Below are 17,205 nucleotides of genomic sequence, written 5' to 3'. Positions count from 1 at the left end.
AGATCTCTTTTACCTCAAAGAATTATGATTGTCACCTAAAGGATGCTTCTTCTTCTTTTTTGGTGGATTTTTTTTTTTTGAAAAAAAAAGGCATCCTTCAAACACAAAATAAACTCAAGGATGATTCTGGTTTCAAAAAAATACACATAATAAATTGTAGTTACTAAATATAAATATAAGACTCGTTTAATTAATTAATATTATTTAAGAAGGTTATTTAATTTAGTTGATAATATTAAATTTGTTAGTAATTTATATTATTTTTTAAAATTATCCTTAAAATTATTCAACTTATTATCTTTCTCTTTCTATTTAATTTCTACGTAATCAATTAACTAATATATGTTAGACTTCTTTTCTAATCCTTATAAAAGAGAGAATCCAATCTATCTTTTTAATTCATAACACTTATTGTAAAGTAGTTAAGGATATTTTGATAAAAATAAATAAATATTTAATACAAAAGACAACATAAAAAAAATCTTATAAAAATGAAGAAATAATTTTTTTAAAAAAATCTTATATTTAAAAAACAAAAGTACTACTAAGTATGTTTGGAATGTAAACTCAAACAAATATTTAATTTCATTAAAAAAAAGCATTTAATTTAATACAAGGTCATTTTTATCAGTATCTAGTATAGGTCTTATATTTGTTTTAAAAATTATTTTTTAATAATAGTATTAACAATAAAAATTGTTAACTTTATAAATAATATTTTATATAGCATAATATTATATTTACATTAATATTATGTATTTTAATATTGTATATATATAATATAATATAAGTTAATTTTAATTTTATAATATATTATATTGATAAATTAATAAATAATACTTTAATTTATGTAGTACATAAGATAGATATTTATTTTTATATCACTAAAATGTATCATAAATAAATATTTTTTAGTTTCGAACAACTATTCCTAAGTTTGCCTTGTTATACTTATAATCGAGTGAAAAAACATTAGGTTTGAAACACATCAAGCACCAAAGAAATCTAAAATCTTACCCCTAATATTAACAAAGTTTGCTAATATTATTTAAATTGATTTACAAGTGTTGAAACTCCGTTAGTTAGTTAGGTTATTAGGGAGCACATTATTAGAGGTTTTGGCAATTAATTTAGATTTGAATCACTCATTTGTCATTGGAGCGTATGGGTGGAAATAAGCTAGGACAACAAGTGTGTTGGGGTCCAACGGAGTTTCAAACATGCTCTCAGTTATTTATTGTATTGCTTTTAGTTGGCTAATTGATTACACTATCCTTCATGTATTAAGTCCCTCTCTTTTTCTATGATTGAAAGCATTGAAATCGTTCCATTACTCTTTCAGAAATTGATTTAACATAGGATACAACGATGACTAGTAAAAAAAAACAGCATGAGTATTACTTTATTAGGAGATATGCAGTGCAGGGCAGAAATTTCTGGGGATTGTGATATCATGACATAGTGTTCTCCAATCCTTTAGTAGCCCTCATAAAGCATGTATGAATACATTCAATCAACAAATATATCTTATACTGTGTTGTTAAAAAAAACATTCACTCAACAAATTGACTTAAAATAACCTACTTTCCAAAATTGTCCTGGTAATTTTTCAATATTACATTTGAGGCAAGTCCTAAAAAAATGCATTATAGTTTAGAAGTCGAGCAATTGCTCAGCTGCTTTCGTAGGATCTTCCCAGTGGCAGACCTTGGTATCTTGTCAGTGAAGAAAACCTTCCTAACCTTCTTATATGGAGCAACCAGCCACAGAAGAGTTACAAATGACAAAAAGTCTTGGTAGCTAAACAATAACATAATTCCAACGGTAGCTAGCTGATGCAACAGACACCTTGATCATGATGCATAAATGCTTATGAAAAGTGGAAAAAGCATTCCTATGGCTATAAACTCTAGGGCATTGATTCAGAGGAGTCAATGTGAATTCAAATATTATAGCACTTAAAGTTTGTCTTATCAGAACGAACCAGCTCAGCAACAAAGTCCATAATACGCTTTGGAGACAGCACACTTCCAACCTTCCTGACCACCAATGCTGCTGGCATCTCCCCAGTTTCTTCATCCATTGCACTGAAATGGAAAATGATTATGCACACAAAGAAACACATGTAGAAAAATGAATCATTCAAAAAAACAAATAAAGCCAACAAACAAGGTAGCCACCAACTATAAATGCAGGACACAAATCTAGGGCAAGTGAGAGCTATGGAACAAGGACACTTCTCTTGCTTAAGGTATCGGAGTGTTGAACATGTTTCTGACACCGGCACTTTCCCAAAACTCATACGACACATGTTTGTCACTCCTCATTGGAGTCACAGTAAAAAGTTTATTGGGCTGACAATTCTATACGGGTCAAAAGACTTGATTTGATACCCCTATATGGATGAACAGTACACTTCAAGGACGCTAGTATTATAAAAAATAATTATATTGTTGAAATATTCAGAAAAATTAGTTTAAAGTAACATAAAATATTAAAAAATAATATTTAGGCTCATTATTATATGAAGATGAATATACAAGAATATATAAATCTTAATTATCATTTTAGACCTTTTCGTAAGTTTTCATATTTAACTTCATTTGATATATATGCTGTGTCAGTGTGTATGTTTCATAGAGTTCATACTTACCCTGTAACAGCAACATCAACTATTTCAGGATGTAAACTTAACACAGCATCTAAATTGGCAGGAGCAATCTGTAACAGATCATATGCCATATGTAAGAATACACGTGCAACACACAAATTATATAAACATAAATTATAATATAAAATAACATATCCTCCCTGTGATTGAAAATCATGCAATATATAGAAAAATGTTTTCGGAAAATACAACCCTAGCTAGCTCCTAAAAAGTAATCCTTTTTATAACTAGGAATCAAAGAGCTTTACAACAAGTTTTGCAGTTTCTACTGAAAATATATATCAAAATCTACAATTTTTTCATTCAGTATTTTTATTGTTCTTACTACGTATTTCATGTCATTCTAAGTTGATTTAGATTATATTTTTGATTAATCCAATAAGCATTTCATGTGTTCCTCTGAACAACAGTTGTACTATACCCACACATTTGAACATGGAAGCTTTTAAAGTTATTTACCAAGTAAATGAAATTTTTAAACAAATACTAGATGCTCGAGAAAAATATTCAGTCTGATATTTATAAGCATGAAAATCTATCTCAAAATACTGGTGATCTACTACTAGCTGCTCCAATATGCACCAAATAAAGAAAGCCTATTGGTATTTGTTATACATTATTACATTTATAAGTACAGACTGGTATAGTTCCAAACAGAGTGCATTTTTGCCAACTTCTGAATGTATTTATTTGTTGTCCAAGGAAGAACCCAAACCAACAGAGAGGAGGGGAAAGGGGGTGGGGTTTGAACTTTGAACCTACAGACTCACTGCATGTCCCACAATCCTACCAACTCAGCTGTCTCAAGGGAAAAGTTACTTATTTTTGTATATGTATATGTTTGAGCAAAGGTTGTTATTTAAGCAAAATTATTTTGCTTTTTTCAATAAAAAATTAAAACTATTAATCCAAAAATTAGATACCTGAAAGCCTTTTGTATTTGATGATATCTTTCAAGCGGTCAGATATGTGTAAATATCCATCATAATCAAAACAAACAACATCTCCAGTATGTAGCCAACCCATCTTTATCAATTGTTGACATTGTAGCTTCCTCGTTATTCAGGTATCCTGAGAAATTAAGTAGAAAATTTCAAATTAATGTATTTCAATTGAAATATCAATAAAATAAGAACAACAGTGGAACACACACACACCCCTCTAATATAGGAAAATTACAGAAACAAGGATTCGCAGCAACAAACTTAACCAGATGCCTTAAAGAGAAATTTAAATTCCCTTTTTTTCTAATCCAAACAAACAGAAAAAATTTGGTAACATTTTACTGGCAAGGACATGACAAATATCTTTTAACTGAACAGGTGTCAATGGAAGCAACATCTGATTGTAATAATGAAAACAAGTAATGTGTGTTTGGTTCAAGTTATTTTGAAGAAATAATAACTTTTTTTTATCAACTTTCAATAAAGCTTTTTGAAAAATAACAAATTATTTCTAAGAAATAAGTTGTTCCCAAACACCCACAAAAACTAAATTACTCCTCCATTCATATATTTATAGCTAGAAATTTTGTAACAGATAAAAACTATGTACCCCATTGCCCAGAGGCTCTTCGCTATGATAAGCATATAATATCACTCACTGGAAGAATACTAAACTTAAATGGAGCTTCTCAGCCAAATTTTGGTGTAGATGAAATATAATAAACGGTGATATTTAATTATTGCTGACAAATACTTTATACATGGAAATATGGCCAATTCTTTCAATTTTATATCAATTCAGGAAAACAGAGTTTTACCTGTCATAATTGAAGGCCCTCTCAACCAAAGCTCACCACTGCTGCCTGGGGGCAAAAATGCACCAGTATTCCAGTCTACCACTTTTGCCTCCATGTTTGGAGCCAATAACCCTATTGAAGAATAATTGAGAAACTTTTCAGTATTGAATCCACGTGTTCCTACTGCAGTTGACTCAGTCATTCCCTAACCCTAAAATGAAACAATCTTACAGATGCACATTCTTAAAAATCTAGGGAAGCAACATTACCATAAACAAATAAAGTTCAATTTTAATGGTCCAGCAGTAGTTGTTGATGTGAATATTAATGGCACAATAAGAGTATTTGTTATTTACATCCAACATACTTTTTGCTTGTATCACTTTCAAACTAAACAGTACAAGTTAATTCAAGTATTTCCAGTGTTTTTTTTTCATTTACCACAATCTATCATAACATATTAAATGAAATGGCATCAGCATTCAGCTCAATACAACAATCACACACACACATACAATACACATACAACACACACACAACACAGACATATATATGGTATTGACTCTAGCAATTATATGAATGCTGGCAGATGACTTGCATTCTTTGAATAAGACTATCTTGTTACGAGACTCTTTACCTGTATAAAATCAACATTGGGGAAAGCTCGGATGAACTCATTAATAACTCCCGTGCTCAAAGGTGCTGCACCGCTGGAGACTTGTACCAAACTCTCACCGCCATTAACCCCATTTGCCCTCGTTATCAGTGCTGTCAACATCGGCGGAACAACAGGAAAGTGTATAACTTTATATTCATCAATCACCCTGACAACCTCATCTATGTCAAATTTCATCATGACAACAACGGTAGAGCCCAAAGACAGCAATCCCACAGCAAATAGCGACAAAACATTCACATGAAACATTGGCCAAACAGCCCGATATACATTCCTCAAGCAAGAGAGTCCATATTGAGAAGCTTCAAACCTCACAAAAAGCACAACCATAGCAACAAGATTTTTATGTGACAAAACAACCCCCTTTGCTCACAGCAGTAGTCCCTGAAGAATACAGTATCCCAGCAGTGTCATCCTGCTTAATAGCAGGCCTTTTAGGCAAATCAAAGTCACAAGAAATCAAATCACAAAAGCATGAGAAACAACCATCCTTCAAACCCTTTCCATTTTCTGGCACAGCAATAACAGAAATTCCCAATGGCTCAAGTTTCTTCTCATTTTCAGGCAGAGTGAAAGCCAGACTCACTCATTAACCTGCCTGCGTATTTCACAGACACCACTAAGAGAATTCAAGGGTGTAAAAACAGCACCAAGATAGAGAACAGCCAAGAACACAATGGGGTAGTAAATGGAATTAGGGAGAAGGAGCAGAACCACGTCACCTGGTGAAACACCGATTCTGTGAAGACCAGAAGCAAGGGATTTGACCAAAGGTAGGAGCTTTGAGTAGGAAATGGAACACCCAGATGAGGAATCAACAAGGGCCGAAACCCCATTATGGCGGTGGGAAAAAAATGAGGGAAACAAGGTCGAGAAAAGGGTCGTTGGGAAGGTCCACGGGGGAGTGTTTGCTGTGGTAAATACCTGTTTTTGGAGAGAAGCAATGAGGGTGGTGATTAAGGGGCATGTGGCAGTTTATGTTTGCAGCCATTGATTTTGATTCAGAGATTCAGAGAAGGGTGCAAATGTGGAATGCAATGGAATTATGAAAAGGGAGAGTATGTGTGTGTCTGTGTGAGTTGAGTTAATAAAGTAGACTCGGCTCGAGAGTGAAGCTACTGTGTGTGTGGGGTGACATAGGAACGTGGCAACTACGGAACATTAACAATAACATTGTGTTCAGAAATTGGAATAATGGAATGAATGTTACGTTCGTTCAGTGTGAAAAAGACAAAAAGAAGAGAATTTCCTTCACTCCGCAATTTCCCGCGGGAAGGAACTACTCCACATGTGGAGTTTCGTTCGCTGAAACAGAATGGAAACATTTTTTTTCTCTCTCAAGACATTACCAAAAACATTTTTTTTTTAATTAGTAGAAATCAAATACAAATATCAGAATTTATAATAATTTCCTATCATGTTTAATTGACCGAGTTAGATCTCCTTGGTTGAAAAAAAAATTAATGTATATGGATGATCATTATAAAAATTGTACATTCTCAATCAATTAAAAAATTTAATTGATATAGTTTTCACGTAATTATTATAAAAATTAATTTAAGTTATGTAATGAATTATAATTAAACGATATAAAATTATTTATACTTTCACTGCATAACCTGTTTTTTCAACAAAGAATTCATGATCTATGAATATAGTCTTGGTCTATAACTAATAAAATCAAAATATCTATTGGGTTTCCACATCTTTTTAAGACATTTTTATCATTTAACTATTAAATGTCGCTTAAATAAACAATATGTTTTCACATGATTAAGGAGCCACTTAGTATATTAAAATTAGTAGCAGTAGTAGCTTTTTTTTTTTAACTGAAGCAATAGTAGTTTAAACAACTCAAAAATTATATTTTAATTTTAAATTAAATTCAGACATACAGTTATTCATTTACTTACAATATTCTTTTTTTTTATAATGAGATATATCTTATATGAAAATAACTATATTCAAGTTAAAATATTTATAATATGAAAAGAGTAATTCGTTTAACAAATATTCTTTTTTATATATAAAGTTAGTTAGAATATAAAACTTTTTTTTTGTATAATGATGACAATGAAATTTAAATTTTATAAAAATTATTTAAATCCTCCCAATATTATGTTGACTCTAGTTTGTTAGAATATAAAACCTTACAAAACACAAACCAACCAACACTTTTTTTATTAAAAAAAAAGATACTTATATTAAATCATACTCAATGAAAGGTTAAGAATTAAATAATCGTGGACAAGTAAAAGATTTGGGTGCTTTAGCTAACATTTAAGCAACTTGATTGATTTATCGGCTTACAAATTGAACAATACAGTTTTGAAAAGAAGAGTTTTATAGCATAACTACTTATCTTTCGGCCTTGATGTTGCTTATGTTTTGTTTATAGTCTGACTCCAAAATTATATTGATGTGATCCCACGATGATAACCAAATTAGACCAATCAACACTTATGCACTCAAATAATATAATGTTAAGATCATAGAATATCTTTTTGGATAAATAACTTAATTTAGGGTTTATTAAATAAATACTTATAGTATAAATATTTTCCTAAATTATTCTAGAGAGCTTGTTGAAATGAACCGAAAATAAATTATGTACATAATATTAATTATTTTCATAAGCTCACCTAAACACTTATAGGTTATAACATAATATAAATCTAAATAAGATATAAATACTAAATAAACTCTTCCAAACAAATATCTATAACCTTCCAATACATGGTAACACTATGCACCGTAGATGGGCACTACACATGCCGGTGTCACATGGAACGTTTGTAGTATTAGAAATTTTTTATGCTTGCACAAGTTTAGTTGGCAACATACTATTGCACCAAGTAGACATGTGCAGCTAATGTGATACATCTACGTTTGGTTACACATTGATTAGATAATTAATATGTAATTAAATTAGGGGAGAGCTTATCATGATGGGAAAGGAATCATAACTGGACAACAACAAACATTTAATTATGATGTAAAAAATTTAAGGTCGTAGAACAAAATTATTGGCACTATAATGTACCCCTAAACAATTATAGACACTATCATAAGCTCCCTTGCACAAAAATAAATAAATGTAATTGAATCTTAAGCCCTAATATAAACTCTGACTTTCAATGAGGCAAATTCGTGAGTTTAAAATGTACCCTAAAAAATGAACGTACAAAACCATGGTTAATATCTACTGATTTTTAATGTCAACGAAGTAATCTTTATTCATGAATTGATATTAAAAACATTTTTAGTGGAATGATTCTTTTTCTCTTCACATTTTATAATATTTCTAAAACGACCGAAGACCACTCCGAGGGTTGCATAAATTGAAACACTTTCTAATAGCAATATTCAAGGCAATCACCCTATTAATCAGAACAAAGCCAATTTGGCAAACATAAAAACCTCTCTAGCAGCTTGATCAAGTAAAATCCTGCCTACTTTAGCCATCGCATATTTAGAAGAATCCAAAGCATTTACATGTAAGGGAAAAAAAAAACATTTACGTTTGCAATGGATAGATAAAAAAGCTAAAACATCCAAGTTTATAGGAACACTAAATTTTTGGTAAGGGGTCTCAAGCAATATGGTTAATTGGTATGCACTAGTTCAAGAAGGCTCAACTTAGTACTGATAAACATAATGGGGAGGAGATGGAGGATGGTATTGGTAGTAATAACCTGGTGGTGAAGTTTGATACTCACTATATTGAGGTAGAGAGGGTTCATGTATATGATGAGGTGGGGATGGTTGTTGTTGCACGTGATGGGGTGGAGAGGGTGAACTAGGCTCAGTTGGTGGGGAGCTAGCTACATTAGTTTGGTGTTTATCTACTCTGACTTCAACCAATTCCTCTTCTTCTACCTCAAATGACCTGAAGATTGGATGCAAGTAAGCATCAGCCAAATAAGCCTCTATGTTCAAGTCAGGTTCTGTGCTTTTCTCCAATAAATCCTTTGACATTGCTTCCTGAATAATACAAACATCAACTATGAGCAATCACATAACATGTAGCCACCTCCAAAAAAACAAAAAAAAAACAAAGTTTAGAGAATTGTACTACACCAGAAATATTGGCCTATTGCATGGTGCATATCTTACCTCAAGAGGGTACTTCCTAAATGCTGGCTCAAAACGTCTCTGGCAGAACTTGTGGAATGCAAACGTCAATATTGGTAATATGACAAGCAAAGGTGTAGATTTAGCTGCCTTTTTGGTGCTAAGAAGACCCAACAGAAGAAGCTGGGATATTAGCAAGCTTGCGATGATGCGGCAGTGAACAAGTGGCCAAAATGCAGCAGCACTTTCATACTGTTGGTTGTAGACATTGATTATCTGCATAATTAAACATCATATAAAAGTGATGCAAGCTCATGAGCAGTGTGCCCTCATACAGATGCAGCATGCATGTTCTAAAAATTAGGTAAAGTTGACATTATGATTATTTTAATGGACAAAAGTCAACAGCTATAGCTTTTATCTCATTATTATTCATGCTTTGGCTTGGCAACGTCTTGAGACTTCCAAAATCCTAGAAATCTTGAAGCTACCAACCATGTTTGTAAGCCCTAGTTAGAAAAAAAAAGGCGTGTTTTAAGATCAGACTAGTAGAGACACTGACCTGATGACGGTAAACCAAATATGCAAAGGCAAAGAAGACTACTATGAAGGGAAGAAGGATTGGTGTCACCACAGCATACACAATTCCAAGAAGGAAGTATAGTTGAAGACTTGGAATAGTCTCTGGAAAGTCCACACTCCCAGGGTCCATGGCCTTTCCTCTATCTCTTTCGGTTTTAACTAAGAACATGTTCTTGAGATGGTATATAACCAATGGCTTTAATCTGAGAATCTCACTAGCAATTCCAGCCCATCCATCAACCATTATGTATGTCATAAAGAAGGTAGCTTTCATTGGAATGGAAACTCCAATCGTTCTAGGAATCCTATATAGTCAATAGTAAAATTCACAAAGATCAGTCAAGTGAAAGGTATATATATGAGTTTTTTAACTAGAGAAAAAAAAATCCTGAGACAATGAAAAAGAACAGAAAAGATTTACCAAATACAGTGTAAAATTCAATAAAGTTGCAAAAAGGTTATGGTATTTATTGCATTAAATATATGAAACTGCAAGGTTGATTCAAGAATAGAGCAAATCCAAACACAATATGTATCCAGTCAGTCACTGCTTTAACTCAGAACTTCTTAATTAAAGACATACTGAGTAGGTGACTGGTGAAGGAAAGCATGCAGTTGCTGAAATGCAGTCCCAGTCACTATGCTTCCCAAGAAAACATTCACCAGCATAAAATAATAATATTTTCCTGCTGTCTTCCGCTCAAGTGTTGACAATGCAATATATCCCTCAATTTTTGACATGATCATCAGAACTGTAGGTAGAATGTACAAAAATATTTTAAGGGCCAAACCAGGAAGAAAACCTTGTAGAAAGGACTTGATGAATTTCCTGCCAAAAGCCAAAAATCCTTTGTGAGGCTAACTATAAGACATTTGAGACTAAAATTAGAAGGTTATCAAGTAGTCAACTCCAAGCATGAGTACAACTTTGTTAAGCCAATAGCTTACAATTCAAGAACAGTGAATGATGAAATTCAAGAATAATATTCATCAATTTCTAGAGTAATTACTTTCTCTATTATATATTCAAAAACAAAATTAAGTTCACTTACAATTCTATAACTGGTCTGAGGAAAGGAGCAACTCTTTCAAGACCCTCCAAATTGGCAAGGGATTGCACAATAGCAATGGGAATCATGTAGAAAAATACCAAGGCAAACACAGACAATGATATTATAAGCTTTCGAATGTTTAAAGAAACAAATGGTATGGCCAAGTTCCGCCAATATACATCACGTGGCTCTGGGGCCCAATCAGTCAGCCAGAGTGTAGGATTCTTGCTTTGTTGGGTTTGCGCACAAACTGATGCTCCCCATCGGGATTTGAATGAAAGAAAAGCAACTGGCAAAATAGATTTGGGATCTTTTATAATTTTCTGGCGTTCCAATGTCATCTGCATAAGATATGCAACATAGCTATATATTAAAGTGCCTCAACCAAAATAATTAAAGCGCATGTATTAGCTTTAGGACACAGAAAATTACCTAACAAAAAAGGAAATAACTGTAAAAAAGGTAACATGCTGTACAAAAGAGAAACAAACATAACTTACCATCTTATCAAGTTCCTTAATTGAATGTTTGTAGTGCTCAATAGCATCAACTTTCCCACCCCAAAGCCCTAAAATTCCAGTCTAAAAACAAGAAGATAACGATGTCAGAACCAGGGTCCAAACAGATTGTTTTTAAGTCACATATTGTACTGTTTGCATTCCTAGCATTACATACCTTGACAGTTGGCCTCCGGTCAGGATGTCTCTCAAACTTAAGCTGGTAATAGTCCAGCCAATTTTGGAGTCTCTCTCTTCTTTTTGCAAATTTAGCAAATTTGTTTGCATTGTAGACAGCCTGAAAAATGCATGCATAAACAACATGAATATGATTATAATGTAAGGAAATGTTCTGCCGAATTAACATAAATCTACATTAACACCATGTATAAATTCCCAGATCATTTAATCTTTAATGAACTTCCCCAATCAAGAATATAATTAATATTATTACCTGGTGTCCAATATAATGTTCTGGGTGGTTTGTTTGAAAGAAGCTATCCACAGTATCTGATACTGTATGACCAGACATATGAGGGATATTCCTGACAACTACCTGCAACAAGTAGCACAAATACTGAGGATTTGAAAAGATGGCTCAAAGGAAATTAGAAGGGGAAAATCAGCATTCATTGGAGTGACGATTCAAACTAAAAGGTATTCTAAAACCATTATGTCTTTGCTATCAGAGTTTAATATTGATCTAAAACCAATACATGTGATGGCACAAAAAAACATAAAAAGTTGTTTTTGAATATTGAATAAGAATCTTTGATGGCATTTGTGCAGTTTGGTATAAGACATAAAGCCAGTCCTGATCCATAAGTGGTAGCTAGAGTTATACAGGCCCAATGAGGAACTCAGGAAATAAGAGTAGTTTTATTAACACATGAACACACACAAAAAACACAGTAACAACACTTCAGTGCAATTGAGAAAATGGTGAGGAGCTCAAGAAATGCTTTATAGCAATAGGAAACAATCTTAATTTTATATGCTCTATTAAAAATGAATTAAAACCTTCAACTTACTGTGAATTGGTCCACACGCCTCCACTGTGAGGCCAAGAAATGCAATCTCATCGTTGCTATTTTATCATATTCTTTGTACAGCAGAATACAAATCCATATTGTGAACAGGTATTCCAATGCTATGTGAACAAAAAATCTGAAATTTACAATGAAGCTGTTAGCCAACTAACAGAGATGATAACAAAAACATACTATCATGAAAATGTAATGTAGGTTGTAATAAACATAAGAAATAAAAATGACAAAGTTTAACCAAAACAAGAGACAGAGAGAGAGAGAGAGAGAGAGAGAGAGAGAGAGATGAAAAGAAAATATGTAAATAGTAGATACTAGATATCAGTAATTGGATATGATTTTTTTCTTAAAACCTTGTTGGATGAGGTGTCCTGACATTAATTTACTAGATATTACAAAATTTTGTTATATGTATCTTGTTTTAGTAGTATATGTTTAAAAGTGAACTCTTTGAAGAAACAAAACTTAATACTATGCAGCTAGATTTGTCTGAAGTCTGTTTTGAAACTTAGATCATAGTAGTTCAGCATTACAAATTACTTGGGACAATAAATAGTAGTCCACCATGTTTGATTGATATATGTAAAACGACTTCCTTAGATGCATAATCGGACAACACAAAGAAACTGTCAATTATATTCAAAACTTGTTTTAGTAGAATAATTGAAATTATATTTTCACAGATCATCACACTAGATCTTTTACTTTACTGTCACCTCACCCCCATATATCATGTGACTGTAACAAGGTAAGATATGCTTCAATTATACTTTTTGTTTTTCCTAATAAAATTCTAATTAGTGAGTTACTATTAGTTCATGCCAAGAGAAGGAAGTATCAAACTTGGATCCAAAGGGAAGCATTACATCAGAAAGCACATTCTGAATTATTTATTTTTTTTTATTTATTGTTTTAGAATAAAAGGAAAACACAACCGTACCTTATAGACTTAGGTGGAACATTTGATATTGAGAGTTTATCAATATCACTCACTACCAATTCCTTTTTAAGGAAAGATAATGTCCCACTTGATACGTTGACTGGTATAAGAATGAAGAGTGCCACAAGTGTGATTGGAGCAAAAACCTTGAAGCTGAAGATAAGAGATAAAAATCAGTCAGAATGCTGATAACACAGTAAAGTAATTTCAATGTTAATATTAAGTTGAAAAAAGAGACGTTCCTTTCTCTTAATTTCCATGATTTAAAAGTCAGACCAGGCAAAGTTCACATCACACGACGGTATTAAATATGATTGACAGAAGAAAAAAAAGGTGCATTCCTCACATGTTACACAAAAAAGTTAACAGAAAACAGAAATAGAGAGCGTATACAGAAAAGTGGAAAATGTCGCAACATGGACTACACCCCATAAGGTGAAGCTTCCACGGAATGGCTTTAACAAAAGCTGGCAAAACCAAAAAAGATAGTTGAAAACCACACGGCATAACTCTAGAATCTCTTTGATAATCGAACGCATAGAATCGAATAGAAAAAACAAGCACCGAATGCTTAAAATATTGAGAAGTAGAACAATTTTCCAGACATGGTTGCCGCACAACGATGCATCACAACAAGCAAAACCACAATTCCCAGAAGCATTACAGCAAGTTCATCTGTCCTTTTCTTTCAAATGATTAAATTAATTGTGAAAAAAATAGACAATGCGACTAAAGTTAAAATCTTGTGTTAAAATAATACAAAAGGAACAATTTTACAAACATGGTCGCCGCCTAATAATCCATCGCATCAATCACACAACAAACAAATTCACAATTCCCAGAATTTCAGTATATTAAAAAAGTACAGAATATGCCTAAAAATAAAATATTTTGTTAGGCAAGATTAAAAAAAATGGTAACTTTATTATGAGTTGAGCAGAAAACAGAATGTGCTTGTTGGAAACAAACAATACAACAACGGAGCTATTTATATAAGAGAGAGAGAGAGAGAGAGAGAGAGAGAGAGAGATTTCAATGTGTTCGAAGAAAAAAGTGAAAGATGATGTGAAGGGTGTAAAAGGAGAGAAGAGTACCCAAGAATATAGATTCTAAGGAAAACAGCAGAGTCAAGGCCAGCATGGCTAATAATCTCAGACTCACTCATTCTGAGAGCCTGTGGCATCCAGTTCAGAAAAGTGAGGTAAGTCCTGAAATTGAGGTTCACAAATTTTCCCACAAAATTCTCACCAGACCTCTTTGGACTGCTTCTCCCTCCACTGAGATACCACTTTGGAAAGTAGATTCTATCATTGATGGGTTGGATTCTCAGAAGAGCAAAAGCCAGCAAGAAGGCAAAGGCTGAGAGAATGTTGATGGCAGCTGAGACCCCAATGTCTACAAGGGTTGCCATTGCAGAAACCACAATACAAGAGAGAGAGAGAGAGAAAAGATGGGGTGTGAAGGAAGAGGAAGAAGAGAATTGAATAGAAGAATAAGAAGGGAGAAAGAATAATAACTGATTCTTGGTAACTCCCAATTCTTTAAGGCAGAGTGCAAAGAAAAAGCTGGGTTATTTGCTGTTGTTTGACTTTATTCAGCAGCAATTAATAAACTTTACTCAAAAGATTAAAAATATTAGAGGTGGGTTTTGTTTGATTGTGATGAGTAAGAGAGCACTTTGCAAGTAGTGGGGGCCGGGGGGTTTCATCTCATGTGTTAATAGGAAAGGATTAACATTTAACAGTGTGACATGTTCTGTTTTTATGTTTGGTTTGGGTGTTGTTACCTCACATACATAGGACTGGTGGTTTTCGTTTATTTTCTATCATTCTGTTGTCTTGTTTTTGTGGTTGTCTTTGTCTCTGTCTCTGATCATATGCATCATGGTTTCAAGCGCATCAGAAAAATTGAAAAAAAGCTGCTTTTCATAAATAAAAAAAAATGGGGTAGTTTTTGAATTAATTTCCAAATAGGTAAGTCGTATGTATTTTAATAACTTTGATTATCTCATAAGTGATAAACTTTTTGTAATTTCTGTTTTTTATTTATTCATTTTTAATAAAATAGTAAGAAAATAAAAGGCAAAAATCATAAATAAAATTTATTAACTTTTGATCTTAAAGTCATGCGGATCCACTCCACTTACTCTCATTTTAGGAATTAATTCAAAATCTACTCTCATTTGCTAAATTCAAAAAAAAAATTACCTCCTTTTATTCAAAAGGAAAAAAAAAGGCATAAAAAGGGAGATTTAATTAAAGGAACTAATCTTTTTGCTTTATTTCTTACTTTAGTAATAATGTAATCCACATCTTTTCCTCGCGGCGGGAAAGTTTGATGCAATGAAGGAATCGCTATGTTCCCGGCAATAAATCGGCTTACGTTATTCCAAGCTAGCAAATACATATGCCCCTACTTTTTTATATATATAACACATCTATCACCACTATTTAGGCTTAGAAGTTAGAACTATACAAATTAATAATTTTGTCAAAAAAAAAATATACAGATAAATAATGTTTTTAAAATAATGATATATAATCTCTTATAATATATGTTTAATTAGGTATGATAATATTTATCATTTTATTGAAAATAAAATTGATGGTATGCATATAATGTTGAAAATTAATAAATTTGAATATATTTTAAAGATATTCAGGATTTTTTATTTATATATATATAGAGAGAGTTTTTTTAAATGCATATATAAGAATATTTTCATCAATAATAAAAATATATTAAAAATGAGTTAAAAAGTGTGTTATTAATACTCCATACATACAACTTTATATTAAAAGAAATTATATAATTTAAATATAAATAATAATTCATAAAAAATATAATTTATGTAATTTTTTTCACATAATATGATTTTATATTTTTAAATGATTAAAAATAATATTTTATATTGGTATTTAATTATATATTATATATTCTGACATCATTTAATGACTTTAAGAGCATATAATATATTTGTCAATTATATTAAACATGCAGTAATAAGATAATGTATTAAATACGTTTTAAAGATGATACTTTATTATTCATAATGATCGGTCAACATCCTTTAATGATCCCCTAAAAAAACATCCTTTAGTGATTTTAGTTACATATAATTTTATTAAGAAATATGAGAATGCATTTTTAATGACAATCTTTTTCCACTATCTAAATTCAATTATATTATGTAAAGAGTAAACACTATATAAATTAATTAATAGTATAAAGAGATTTGATTTTATTATTTAATAGTAAATTATTATATAAAATAAGTTTATTATTTTTATAATATCTATTTTAAATCTGAGACTAATTAAATTAATCAATCTATAATAATAATATTATTAATTTAGGAGATTGATTTGAGACTTGAAAACAAATATTTCACAAATAATTTAACAAATAATTCAATGATAATAATAATAGTGACATAGATTATGAAGAATAGAGTTTTGGGAGGTAGGAGAGTCGTGAAAGTAACACCATGATTGGCGATGACAATTAGCAATTGGATTACTCTTAAAGCTACTAGTTATTAGTTTAATTGTATTTGTAACATATAGTATATATACAGTAATTAAAAAATAAGGAAAAGTTATTAGGTATGGACGGCTCCAACAGCAACAATTTTGAAATATAGGCTTTGGTAGTTGTTTTGCCCTTTGATTTGGAGAATCTCACCACACACATGAGAAAAGAAAAAAGATATTGATCTATGATAAGTCTTAATTTATAGTAACTCATCAAGAGGCTTTTGAAAGTCTCCAGGTGATACCATGATTACTTTGATTAGTTTCAATATATATACTGTGAATATTTGAACAAAATTGACTTCATATATATTATTAGAAATTAGATTTAATCATTCATTTACTTTTTATAATCACAAAAAAAATTCTGCACATAAAAACATTCATTTTTAA

General features: G+C 31.5%; 1 protein-coding gene and 1 pseudogene across 1 annotated transcript; both read right to left on the bottom strand.

The window, feature by feature from the left end:
* Positions 1 to 1,584: 1,584 nt before the first annotated feature.
* LOC100819220 (4-coumarate--CoA ligase-like 6) lies at positions 1,585 to 6,460 on the bottom strand (annotated as a pseudogene).
* Positions 6,461 to 8,490: 2,030 nt separating this feature from the next.
* LOC100818689 (CSC1-like protein At1g32090) lies at positions 8,491 to 15,166 on the bottom strand. The gene is made up of 11 exons (XM_003533405.5): positions 14,374 to 15,166; positions 13,280 to 13,432; positions 12,325 to 12,460; positions 11,748 to 11,849; positions 11,472 to 11,591; positions 11,297 to 11,377; positions 10,797 to 11,137; positions 10,328 to 10,573; positions 9,725 to 10,049; positions 9,205 to 9,438; positions 8,491 to 9,072 (listed from the first exon to the last, which is right to left on the bottom strand). Exons 1-11 carry the CDS (start codon positions 14,688 to 14,690, stop codon positions 8,728 to 8,730), a joined length of 2,400 nt encoding a protein of 799 aa, XP_003533453.1. The 5' UTR covers positions 14,691 to 15,166; the 3' UTR covers positions 8,491 to 8,727.
* Positions 15,167 to 17,205: the final 2,039 nt, after the last annotated feature.

This window comes from Glycine max, chromosome 9, assembly GCF_000004515.6.
Source record: "Glycine max cultivar Williams 82 chromosome 9, Glycine_max_v4.0, whole genome shotgun sequence".
NCBI classification, from domain to species: Eukaryota; Viridiplantae; Streptophyta; class Magnoliopsida; order Fabales; family Fabaceae; genus Glycine; species Glycine max.
The sequence above is the reverse complement of the archived record's forward strand: the minus strand, read 5'-3'. Positions and strand labels throughout refer to the sequence as shown.